The sequence below is a fragment of the Orcinus orca genome, chromosome 1 (genome assembly GCF_937001465.1).
Source record: "Orcinus orca chromosome 1, mOrcOrc1.1, whole genome shotgun sequence".
NCBI lineage: Eukaryota > Metazoa > Chordata > Mammalia > Artiodactyla > Delphinidae > Orcinus > Orcinus orca.
In genome coordinates, this window is record NC_064559.1 from 3,523,886 (window position 1) to 3,536,785 (window position 12,900).

The 12,900-nt window shown below is 37.7% G+C and overlaps 1 protein-coding gene across 4 annotated transcripts in view; it reads left to right on the plus strand.

The window, feature by feature from the left end:
- Positions 1 to 31: 31 nt before the first annotated feature.
- EXO1 (exonuclease 1) overlaps positions 32 to 12,900 on the plus strand; it is a 42,037-nt gene continuing 29,168 nt past the window's right edge. For 3 of the 4 annotated variants that reach the window (XM_004283490.3, XM_033412384.2, XM_033412385.2), the window contains exons 1-7: positions 32 to 231; positions 544 to 752; positions 1,947 to 2,120; positions 7,204 to 7,323; positions 10,066 to 10,189; positions 11,160 to 11,297; positions 12,242 to 12,454. In XM_004283490.3, coding sequence (XP_004283538.2) covers positions 1,960 to 2,120; positions 7,204 to 7,323; positions 10,066 to 10,189; positions 11,160 to 11,297; positions 12,242 to 12,454 — 756 coding nt within the window. In that variant the 5' untranslated portion in view covers positions 32 to 231; positions 544 to 752; positions 1,947 to 1,959. The remainder of the gene's footprint in view (positions 232 to 543; positions 753 to 1,946; positions 2,121 to 7,203; positions 7,324 to 10,065; positions 10,190 to 11,159; positions 11,298 to 12,241; positions 12,455 to 12,900) is intronic. The other variant, XM_033412386.2, reaches the window with a different exon arrangement.

The following is a 12,900-nucleotide window of genomic DNA, read 5'->3' on the forward strand; positions in this document are numbered from 1 at the left end:
CTCTGGGCGGGGTCGCGGGCCATCCCGCGCAAATTGAAAGGTCCGGATGCCGGTGCACAGCTGCGTCCCTGCGCCTCTGCCCCTTGAGTTCCCCGCAGCCGCCTAGCGTGCTCCGGCCCAGGCGAGTGGGGGCCGTGGGGATAGGCTTCTGAGCCCTCACAGCGCTGCCCTCCGACGGACGGCGCGGGACCTAGCCGGGAAGCGAGCGGAGCGGGCTGTTCAGAGCACGCGGTGGGTCCCCGCTGGTTCCTGCCCCTGCCCTCGGGATCCGGGGTCTGCGGGGCTGAAGGGGAGGGTCTCACGCGTTCCCGGACCCTGCAGTGGCCCCGAGGGCGGCGCGGGGCTGGGGGGCACCCCTGAAATGAATTTGTAGTGCGGCGGTGTATGGGCCGGGGGAGCGCGCTCGGCCTGGCCAGGGCTGCGGTTCGGCGAACCGAGGGAGGGTCCTCTCGTTCTCCTGCGCAAGCTGTCAGGTCAGTTTTACAAGCAACTTCCCAGCTTCCAAATGTTTGACAAGTACATTGTTTTCTTAACGTTGTGCAGGCCAAAGGAACGTGTTTCCTGGAAAGGGCTTGTGGGCCTCCCTGCCAATCCCTGTGAAACGGGATGGAGCGGTGACATTGTGCTGTCACTACTACTTGGTGCTGCGGGCGGTCTCCTGAGGATGCTTTGTGCCTAAGGCCCCCCATCGTTCTCATTGTGCTGAAGAGGAAACATTTATTCGAGAATATTTACCTAACTTAGAAAAAAATGTAAGTTTCACGAAATGTATATACTATGTCAGTTTTCCTCAGAGAAAGAAAACTCTTTTCAGGAACGTCTGAGAGGTAGGAGACTAATTGTTTTTCCTAAACTGTGGCTAGAGGACCTCCTGTGTCCAAATTACCTGCCATATTTAAAATTTAGAATTCCCGCCTCACTCCAGGACTAGTGAATCATAGTCCCTAGGAGTGGAGTTGAGAATGTGCCAAGAATTGAAAATTGAGAACTGCTGAACTAGAGTATCACAGCTTTGATACAGGGTTTCAACAGGGTAAGTCTGACTTCTGATCCTGTACTTTCTTCCTTTCCTCCCAAACGTAATGCCTTATGGGAGAGATTTATTTTACGAAATGCTGAGCAGCTACTCAGTGTCTACTGCTTTTACTTTTTTATCAGGGGAGTTGGGGGAAGGGGCAATAGTTGCTTGGGAAAGGACTGGCAGCTATAGGTTTCCATATAGAAAGGGCTTGGGGGCTGCAACCTAGACGAAGAGGGTGGGAAGCTAAAACATTTTTCTTGAAACTATTTGCACAGCAGGCATGGTTTCACATTATTTGGGGATAGCTTTCAGAGAGTCCAGTGGAGTTGCCTCTGGATGCCACCCACCACTGCTTATAAACAACATTCATTGCTTGGAATAAAGCGTTCTGATGGCAGTAAATTTCATTCCTAGAAAAGTACAGCTTTAGTTCTATAATTGTGTTTGATTATTTTATTTTTCAGTTAAAGTGTTCTACAAACTGTTTTGCATGTTATTTCTTATAATGCCTGTGTAGAGGCAATGTGGTATCATAGCATACATAGTTTTATAGATTTTAACAATGCCTTTTTGGAGAGAAGACAGTCTCATACTTTTTTAGTACTTTCTGCTTGCTTTATACTGTGTTAAGGGCTTGGAGCAAACGTTATGATTCCAAGTGGGAAGGCACTTTAGAAAGAATAAACATTAAGGAACTATGAAGTGGCATTAGAGATAGTATTAGTGACTGGGGTAAATATTTTAGACTATGGAAATTGTTTGACAGGGAGGAGCCCACTTAAAATATTAAAGAGCATGATTCTCAAATATCTGAACAATAATCGTTGCTATATCAGTTTCCAAGCTCTTTTTCTTTATTTTTCCAACACTTTTGGGTAAATATATTTTGCTTTAAATTTTGCCTTTCTCTTTTCATATCATGTAGTTAACTTGGCACTATGGGGATACAAGGATTACTGCAATTTATCAAAGAAGCTTCTGAACCTATCCACATGAGGAAGTATAAAGGGCAGGTAGTAGCTGTGGATACATACTGCTGGCTTCACAAAGGAGCTGTTGCTTGTGCTGAAAAACTAGCCAAAGGTGAACCTACCGATAAGTAAGTTTGGACCTTATATTAATTCATTGCCAATTAAGAATGAGACTTATAATGCCTTTTTTTCAGAAAGGAATCATTTTTATTCAATGCCAGGTTTATCAAGACGTGAGAGTATGTGCTTTAGAATATTGCCAAATCAGGGAACATTTCCTTCTACGTTATAGTCCTAGTTTTCATTCTTTCTACTAAGCCAGAGTATTAGGACACTAATGGACAAAGACTGTCTTCTTTATTCTTTATGTAAGATAAACTTTTTAACAATATTCTAAAAATCCATGGTGATTTCAGACTCCTACTTTCTTGGGTACAGACAACACATTGCTAAGCCCTATTAGCAAAACAAGGCAGTTGCTTCTAAGGGACAAGGTGTTCTGACTCCCTTTTACTTCACTTGGGGCCAAAACTGGTGACCCTGTTGACATCCAGTCATAACTCTGTGACCTCATTTGAGGCAGGACGAATGTCCTCTTTATTTTTTAAATAGAAACACTAGAAAAACAAGCAAGCATAGTTTTTGGACAGAGATTTCCCACAGGAATTTGGATACTATTATGTGTTTTCTTTTTTGCAATATATTATTTATCTCCTAGAGGAAAGGCTCACAGATCTTAGTCTGATTTACTTAAGCACAATGGACAGTAATAACCCTTTTTGTTTACAGAAGATGGAGGGAGGGGGTGGGGATGGAGAGTAACAGAGAAGTCATTATTGAAAGGTGAATGTATGTTTTGGGCTTTCAGGCCTATGGAGTTAATTTGACCAAAAGTGACCTGTTACAGTTTGTGTGGATCTGAAGGAGTCTGGGCACTTCTGCCACTCCAACTGTTACAATCATTTTTTTTTTGCATTACGCGGGCCTCTCACTGTTGTGGCCTCTCCCGTTGCGGAGCACAGGCTCCGGACGCGCAGGCTCAGCGGCTATGGCTTACGGGGCCCAGCCGCTCCGCGGCATGTGGGATCCTCCCAGACCGGGGCACGAACGCGTGTCCCCTGCATCGGCAGGCAGACTCTCAACCACTGCGCCACCAGGGAAGCCCATGTTATAATCATTATTTGAAAGTGATTTCTTTTCCACCACTAAATTTGAGCAGTTGCGATTACAGTTGAAGACTGCAAGTTTTTCAGTGCTACCTTCAGTGTTTCTTTGAATTGTCTTCACTGGGGAGAAACTTTATCTCTAGTTCTTTGGTAATTTTTAAGGATTCTGAGATTTTTGACTAACTGGAAGAGTTGTCCAGAGTACAGGGAGTATCCTTTGTTGTCAGAGATGAACTCCACAGGACTGACCATGTTGTAGGTGTTTAGTAAATGTTTACTGAACTAGAAAGTTTCAGGACTTTCAGCAAAGTATTGTGTAATTTTTTTTCCCACTGCAACTAGTAAGTCACATTTGATAGTTTACTTTCCTTTTCTTTTTCACCTTTGGATGGGGATATTAACCAGAAAAGGTCAGAAAATTTGGATAAGCCTATGATAAACCTTTATGACCGTAATAAAGAATGATGTCGCTCTATATGTGCTGACCTGGAAAGATGTCTAAAATATATAAAGTGAGGGCACCAGGTGTCTGATGTTTATATTCTCTCTAGTAATTTTTTTTTGCCACACTGCACGGCATGCAGGATCTTAGTTCCCTGACCAGGGATTGAACCCATGCTCCCTGCAGTGGAAGCACAGAATCCCAACCAGTGGACCGCCAGGGGAGTTCCTCTGTGTAGTTTTTAATAAAAAAGTAAATTTCCTTTAAAATTTATTACAATTTTATGTTTGCTTTCTTCTATTTTTACTTGATACTTAATCAGTAGGTCACAATCATTGTTCTGTAGACAATGAAGGTCTATTGTCACTGGTTTACAATAAAAGGAAAAAAAGAACAATGTAGTGAATTTTCCATTAAGATGAATATATTTGATTTAGAAGATTATCTTTTAAGATTGTGTCTTTTCATATTTTTGAGTTAAAATTGATGGCAGTTGTACGTGTAGCTATTGTTTTTAAATTTTATTGACGTCTAGTTGATTTACAATGTTGTGTTTAATTTCTACTGTACAGCAAAGTAATTCAGTTATACATATATATAAATTCTTTTTCCTTATGGTTTATCCCAGTATATTGAGTATAGTTCCCTGTGCTATACAGTAGGACCTTGTTGTTTATCCATCCTATATATAATAGTTTGCATCTGCTAATCCCAAACTCCCAATCCTTGCCTCCCCAGCCCCGCCTCCCCTTTGGCAATAACAAGTCTGTGCTCTATATTTGTGAGTCTGTTTTTGTTTCATAGATGTGTTCGTTCGTGTTGTATTTTAGATTCCACGTGTAAGTGATATCATATGGTATTTGTCTTTCTCTTTTTGACTTACTTCACTTAGTATGATAATCTCTAGGTCCATCCATGTTGCTGCAAATGGCATCGTTTCATTGCTTTTATATGTATACCACATCTTCTTTATCCATTCATTTTTCAATGGACATTTAGGTTGTTTCCATGTCTTGGCTGTTGTAAATAGTGCTGCTGTGAAAATAGGCGTGCATGTATCTTTTCAAATTACAGTTTTGTCTGGGTATATGCCCAGGAGTGGGATTGTTGGATCATATGGCAACTCTATTTTTAGCTTTTTAAGGAACCTCCCTCCATACTGTTTTCTATAGTGGCTGCACCAATTTATATTCCCACCAACAGTGTAAGAGGATTCCCTTTTCTCCACACTTTCCCCAGCATTTATTACTTGTAGACTTTTTAATGATGGCCATTCTGTGGTGTGAGGTGGTACCTCACTGTCTCACTGTTGTTTTGATTTGCATTTCGCTAATAATTAGTGATGATGAGCATCTTTTCATGTGCCTATTAGGCATCTGTATGTCTTCTTTGGAGAAATGTCTATGTAGGTCTTCTGCCCATTTTTTGATTGGGTTGTTTGGGTTTTTTTGGTAATTGAACTGTAGGAGCTGTTTGTATATTTTGGAAATTAAGCCCTTTTCAGTCACATCATTTGCAAATATTTTCTCCCAGTCCATAGGTTGTCTTTTTGTTTTGTTTATTGTTTCCTTTTCTGTGCAAAAGCTTGTAAGTTTGATTAGGTCCCATTTATTTATTTTTGCTTTTATTTCTATTGCCTTGGGAGCCTGACCTAAGAAAGCATTGGTATGATTTATGTCAGAGAATGTTTTGTCTATGTTCTCTTCCAGGAGTTTTATGGTGTCTTGTCTTATATTAGTCTTTAAGCCATTTTGAGTTTATTTTTGTGTATGGTGTGAGGCTGTGTTCTAGCTTCATTGATTTACATGCAGCTGTCCAACTTTCCCAACATCACTTGCTGAAGAGACTGTCTTTTCCCCATTGTATATTCTTGCCTCCTTTGTTGAAGATTAATTGTCCATAGGTGTGTGGGTTTATTTTTGGGATCTCTATTCGGTTCCATTAATCTGTATGTCTGTTTTTGTGCCAATACCATGCTGTTTTGATTACTATAGCTTTGTAGTATTGTCTGAAGTCTGGGCGGGTTATGCCTCCTGCTTTGTTCTTTTTTCTCAGGATTGCTTTGGCAATTCTGGGTCTTCTATGGTTCCATATAAATTTTAGGATTATTTGTTCTAGTTCTATGAAAATGTCTTGGGTATTTTGATGGGTGTTGCATTAAATCTGTAGATTGCTTTGGGTCATATGGCCATTTTAACAATATTAATTCTTCCAATCCAAGAACATGGGATATCTTTTCATTTCTTCAATTTCCTTTATTAATGTTTTGTAGTTCCCAGCATATAAGTCTTTCACCTCCTTGGTGAGGTTTATTCCTAAGTATTTTAAAAGGGATTGTTTGTTTATATTCCCTTTCTGCTATTTCATTGTTAGTGTAAAGAAATGCAACAGATTTCTGTATGTTAACCTTGTATCCCGCTACCTTGCTGAATTCATTTATCAGTTCTAGTAGTTTTTATGTGACAACTTTACGGTTTTCTATGTATGGTATCATGTCTTCCTTACCAATCTGAATACCTTTTATTTCTTTTTTATTGTCTGATTGCTGTGGAAAAGACTTCTAATACTATGTTGAAGAGAAGTGGTGAGAGCGGACATCGTTGTCTTGTTCCAGATTTTAGCAGGAAGGCTTTGAGCTTTCACCATTGAGTATTATATTGGCTGTGGGTTTGTCATAAATAGTTTTTATTATGTTGAGATATGTTCCCTCTATACCCACTTTCATAAGGGTTTTTATCATGAATGGATGTTGAATTTTGTCAAATGTTTTTTCTGTATCTGTTGAGATGATCATCACATGGTTTTTGTCTTTTGTTGATGTGGTGTATCACAGTGATGATTTGCATATGTTGAGCCATCCATGTGACCCTGGAATGAATCTACGTGGAGCTATTGTTAACTCTCTTGCCAGAATAAAAATTGAAATGCAATACCTGATTCTTGTTTGCATCCTGGACTAGGGAAAAAAATTGTAGCGGTGCTGTGCTGGAGTCAATTTTTATGAGCTGGCTATACACCATCTCCTCCCAGTTCAGCATTTAGTGAGCCCATATTGGTAGTTTATCCACCACTGTAGAATATTCATGTCAGGGATTGACAAATGCTACATATTAGGTACCACTTTCTCTAGAACTTGTTAAACATTTAGCAGGTCACCACTGGTTATAACAATACTGGGACAATCAGACAAATTTTAATGTAGACTGTATATTAGATGGTATTTTGTGGCTGTTAAGTTTCTTGGATATGATAATGGTGTTGTTGGAGAAATCAGGTATTTTTTCTACTATTCTTTCAACTTTTCAATAGATTTGAAATTTCTCAAAGCAAAAAAAAAAAAGAAAATGGGGTAAAAAGGCTAGATATAGAATCACACAATGTCAGAACTGAAAGGGATGTCAAAGCCTTTTAATCTACACATGAGGAAAGCAAATATCCCATAGCCCATTAGGATCCAAGTCTAAATTAGAGTTTACATTTCCTGTGAAAACATTTGCTTAAAAACAGAAACCTCTTTTCATAATATGTCTCATTTGGTTTTAAAAATAGCAAAAGTATTACCTAAAGATGCAAAGCATTTAATTATTTTCTTCATTTTCATAGGTATGTAGGATTTTGTATGAAATTTGTAAATATGTTACTATCTCATGGGATCAAGCCTATCCTGGTATTTGATGGATGTACTTTACCTTCTAAAAAGGAAGTGGAGAGGTCTAGAAGAGAGTAAGTTAATTCTTTAACTTTTTAAGATCTGAGATTGTGGTCTGTATAATACGAATTTCTTTTTATTTTAGTTTGTTGAGGCTTATTTTAATCTCTAGTACATGAACAGATTTCCTTAGATGTTCCTTGTGTGCTAGAAAGGAATATGTGTTCTTCAGTTATTGAGTGGATGGTTTTATGTCTGTCCAGTAAATCAAGCTTATTGGTTGTAATGTTCAAATCTTCCATATCCTTATTGGGTTTTTTAATGTTTTTTTTGTTTGTTTTTTATGTGTGTCTACTTAATTCATCAATTACTGAGAAAAGTACATTAAAATTTCACTATGATAGCGGAATTGTCAATTACCTTGTAGTTCTGTCTGATTTTTTTTGCTTTGTTTATTTTGAAGCTATTTTATTGGTTGCATTCAAGTTTAGAATTTGTTATATTTTTGTGGCAAATTGAAGCAATATGCAGTGACTCTTTTAGTCTCTATGTTTTTTTGTTCTAAACTCTATCCTGTCTGATGTTTGTATAGCAGTAACAATTTTCTTTTGTATGTTCCTAATGTCTTTTTCTGTTTATTTTCAGTTTTACTATGTCATTGGTTTTAAGTTTGTCTTCTATAAAGAACACATCACTGTAATTTTTTTATCCATTCTGTCAATCTTTGTCATTTTTTTTTTTTTTGCGGTATGTGGGCCTCTCACTGCTGTGGCCTCTCCCATTGTGGAGCACAGGCTCCGGACGCACAGGCTCAGCGGCCATGGCTCACGGGCCTAGCCGCTCCGCGGCATGTGGGATCCTCCTGGACTGGGGCACGAACCCGTGTCCCCTGCATTGGCAGGCAGACTCTCTACCACTGCGCCACCAGGGAAGCCCAATCTTTGTCATTTTTAAAACTGGAGAGTTTTATTCTTTTTACATTGATCATTAATTACTAATCTATAGCTCCTACCTTGCTTAACTTCTGGGTTGATTGTTTTTCCACCTTATTGTTGTCTCTTGTTTCTAGTTGAAAAGTGATGTACTCTATTTCTGTTCTTTCAGTAGTTATAATTGAAATTTTGTCATTCATATTTAACTCAACGGAATCTAGTATTTTTATAACAGACCTTAGAAAGAATTTCTGTATTTTTTTTTTAAAGAATTTCTATATTTTATTGAAGCACCTATTCTGCCACTTTTCATCTGTTCTTGTTTTTACCCTGTGTTAGTTTTTAGGTCCAGGAGTCATTGTGCTGTACAGGAAAGAGCACTGGGCTTAGTTGTTAAAGGTAGTATGAGTTAGCCCCAAACAGAAGTAAACCTCACTGAGTGATCATTTTGTGAGAGTGCTGCTTGCCTAGTTTTGCCATCTCTGGGCTTAGAATCAAATTAGAGAGGGCTCTTCAGGTCTAGGTTTTTCAATCTAGCTGTATTTAGTGGGCTCTGATTCTTAAAGTCAGAACTTTATAAAGTTTATAAAAGGATTAACTGAGACTGTCTGCACATTCTAGTAGGAATAATACACAGTTTATTAAAAATACTTTTAATAAAAAGTTAGTTTCAGGTTACTTCTTAAAGGACTGGTGACACCCCTAAACCAGTGTGGCTAAGAGACTAGTCCATGCCATATCCCACCTGGGTGTCCCCCATCCTGTTCTTAATTCTAATTACAGAGTTATTTCCTCTTGCTAACTTCAAGAAAGGCTAAAAAATGTTTCAGCTGTCTGTCTCTGACCTGAGTGCTCTTTCTGACTTATCTCTGTAGGATCAGCTTTCTTTTTGCCACTGTAGTGGTGGGAGGGGCATTTAAAATCCTTTTCTACAAAGTCTCCTCATCTCTGGAGCTCAGTTTAAAAGTGAACTAGGAAATTTTTGTGTATGTGTATATGCACGTTTACTTAAAAGGTAAACTTCATGAGTTCATACTGATACTTCAATTCAAATTCAAGACTACAGGGTTTTTTTTTTTACTTAACTTTTTCTGTATGGTGTCCGTTGCTCCTTTCTTTCCTACTAAGAATCCTCGTTTTCAAGGATACAAGGATAATAAAGTTAGAATATCTTATAATATAACTCATTTATTTTACCCCACATTATATTCAACAATAGATTCAGAATAAAATACGAATACTACCACTACCAATATGATTGTTGAAAACTGTTACAGTTTCTTTTTCTTTCCTTTGCATGTGCACTCTCTCCCCCCATTTCAAACATAGTGGTACTACATTGTCAGGGCACATAACTACTGCTCTCTCCCTAAACAGGGAGAGAGCAGTAGTTATTTAGTCTTGCGTCTACAAATCACGATATAGCTGATGGCTATTAATAGTCCTTATATCAATGTCTCTCATGTTTTTTTGGTTTTTCCATGGTTTGTCCTCTAGTATTAATAGATTCCACAGAGAAACTCACAGGAAACAGTATACTTCAGGTTCTTAGTATGTTGATAAAGTTGCACCCTTTACACTGGAAAGTTAGTTTTAATGGTGTAAAAGCCTTGACTTACATTTTCTTAAGTGTCTTCATTACTCCATTTTCTTTTGACATGAAGCATTGCTATGGGAAAGTCTGATGATAAGCTTGTGTGTACAGGCACTATAAATCCTTGTTCTTTTTGTCTAGAAGCCCCAAAGATCTGGGTTAATGTTCTCAAGGATTGGATGTGCACTTTCAAATGAGTCAAACATTTTTTATTCTAGGAAAAATTCTTGAATTATAGTTTTATTGTAATTTTTTGATTCCTTCTCTCACCTTATTTTTTTATCTTGCAGAAGAAGACAAGCCAATCTTCTTAAGGGAAAGCAGCTTCTCCGTGAGGGGAAGGTCTCAGAAGCCAGAGAATGTTTCACCCGTTCTATCAATATCACACACGCTATGGCCCACAACGTAATTAAGGTGAGCAAAATAAGAAATTAAGCCAAAGTAACAAATTACTGGGTTCATTTAGCTAGTTATAAGTTGTTTGTTGAGTTGTTTGTTAAGGAAGTAAAGGGAGGAAAATTATTCTAGGCCTAACCTTCAGGAAAGCTGGGTGTCAGAGGAAGAAGGAACAGTATCTGTAGGTAGAAGAGAGGAGTCCAACAGTTTCCAAGGGAGAAATCCTAAGGAATAAGTGAAGCTCTCCCTTTTTAGATGTGTCACTTACATAGATAGATGTGCTCCGCAGAGATGCAAGGAATAAATTCCTGGAGGTTCAATCCCACCCCACTCATAGTCTTCGACAGTTACTGTAACCTTCACTCATGAATGACTGTCAGATCTGTTGAAGTAGCCTGGCCAACTCAGGATCTCTACAGACTTCTAGTCTACTTGATCTGCTTCTTAGAAGCTTATTTCCTTATTACCTATTACCATAAATCTTAGTGTCAGCATGCCCAAAATCACAGCCCACACTTCCCCTTTTCAGGTCTGTGTTCAAACTGCTTGGTAAACAAATGGGAAAATAGTGATTAAATTCTGTTGTTTCATCAGTACAGTGTCAGACTCGTGTCCTGTGATAAGAGAACCTGGGGAAACGCATGACTTGTGTTCTTTTTAGAGCATAATCATTCTTAAGATGGTAGCTTTCTATAATTTGAAATAATTAAGCTTTATAGCTTGTATTTGCCCCCAAATGTACAGCAATATTTCTTTTTTCATAATTTATATATTGATTTTTAAAAAAGATTTCTTAGTGGCTGTATGATTAGTTCAATATGTATAGGACTAAAAGTAGAAAAACTTACTTCAAAGGAAATGATTTTCAAAAATAATATTAGCAAGTATTCAATACATGTTGAGGCTGGTAATAAAATGGGTTTGATATAGGAAGTTGTTCAGTGCTTTGCAGATGCTGTTCTTTAGATTGACCAATCCTTTCCCATAGGCTGCTCGGTCTCAGGGAGTAGATTGTCTTGTGGCTCCATATGAAGCAGATGCACAGTTGGCCTATCTTAACAAGGCTGGTATTGTACAAGCTGTAATTACAGAAGACTCTGATCTCCTCGCTTTTGGCTGTAAAAAGGTACCTAACTACAACTACTCCATACTATTTTTCTGTGTGGATGGAAATAGTGTAAATCAGGAGCTGAAGTTTTTTATCCTATTTAATACCTGCAACTAATATTTACTTACAGTTGTTAATAACTGTTTTATTAAAATGAAAAGAAAGGTTTTGCTGCTTGACATTTGTGTAATCTGGACGATTTTTCAGAGTAAGCCCTTACAGTTAGAGGGTTTTGTTTTCTCCAAATTCTTTAGTGGAATGTGGTCTTATTTTTTAATAATGGTAACATATGCTTTATATTTTTCAATTAGGTTAGGTAAATAAGCTAACTTATCTACTAATGAGATGTTATGCAGTTATTTAGAATTATGTATAAAACTAATGGAAAATTTTATTATGATATATTAAGATACAAAACTATAGGGTGATTTCATTTTTGTTAATATCTATGTTATTTATATTATCTATTTATTTCATAGATGAAGAAGGATCTGTGAAAAGGTTAATGCTGGGTAACAGTGATAGATGAGGCATTTGGGGCAACTTCTGTTTTCTTCTTCCTGAGTTTCTGTGTTTTCCAAATTTTCTACAGTGGACATGTATTACTTTAAGACTAAGCAAAAGGGTTACTTTAATATGTAAAAGCGGAAGGTAAGGAGAAAATGCTTTTTGTATGAATTGCTATTTGACATGATAACCCTGTAATAGGTTATCATGTCAGAAAGGGCCTTCTTTATACCAGAGTCAAGACAATTGAGTTCTGGCGTATGACCTTGTCTAGCCATAGCGTATGCTTCAATTTAACTTATTTGCAAATATCACAGTAATTAACTGGCCTACCTGTCTGTCTTCTCAGTTATGATAAAGAACAAGAAAGACCTCTCAGAAATACTGCAATGTCTTAGATGATGAAAAATAAAAATGGCTCTTTCAGGTGTTAACAGTTTCCATTCCTCTTGAAGGTTATTTTAAAAATGGACCAGTTTGGAAATGGACTAGAAGTTGATCAGGCTCGGCTAGGAATGTGCAAACAGCTTGGGGATGTGTTCACAGAAGAGAAGTTCCGTTATATGTGCATTCTTTCAGGCTGTGACTATCTCTCATCGCTGCGTGGGATTGGATTAGCCAAGGCCTGCAAAGTACTAAGACTAGCCAATAATCCAGATATTTTAAAGGTAAGAGTGATTTACCAAGTGTCATATTCAGTTTTTGAAGCAGTTCTTAAATAATAGATGAACTGCTCAGAATATGGATCTTAAATATTCTATTATATCCATATCCAATATGGTGTCATTGAAAGGAGAAAATGACTAAAACACTAGAACTTTGGTTTTGGCAACGGATGAACCATGTTTTCAGCAACTGACAAAAAACAAGTAGTAATTTTTTTAAATGAAGACTAATATAAAGAAACTTAAGGATAAGATATTCTAGGGTAGAATTAATGTTAAAATGTAGTCTTTTGATTTCTGTCCTGTTACTCTGTAGTAGTAGTTCTCAAACTTTTTGGTCTCAGGATCCCTTTACACTCTTAAAATCTCTTTGTGGCAATTATTTTTATTTATATGGGTTATAGCTATTGATATTTACTGAGTCAGAAATTGAAACAGAAGGAACTTCC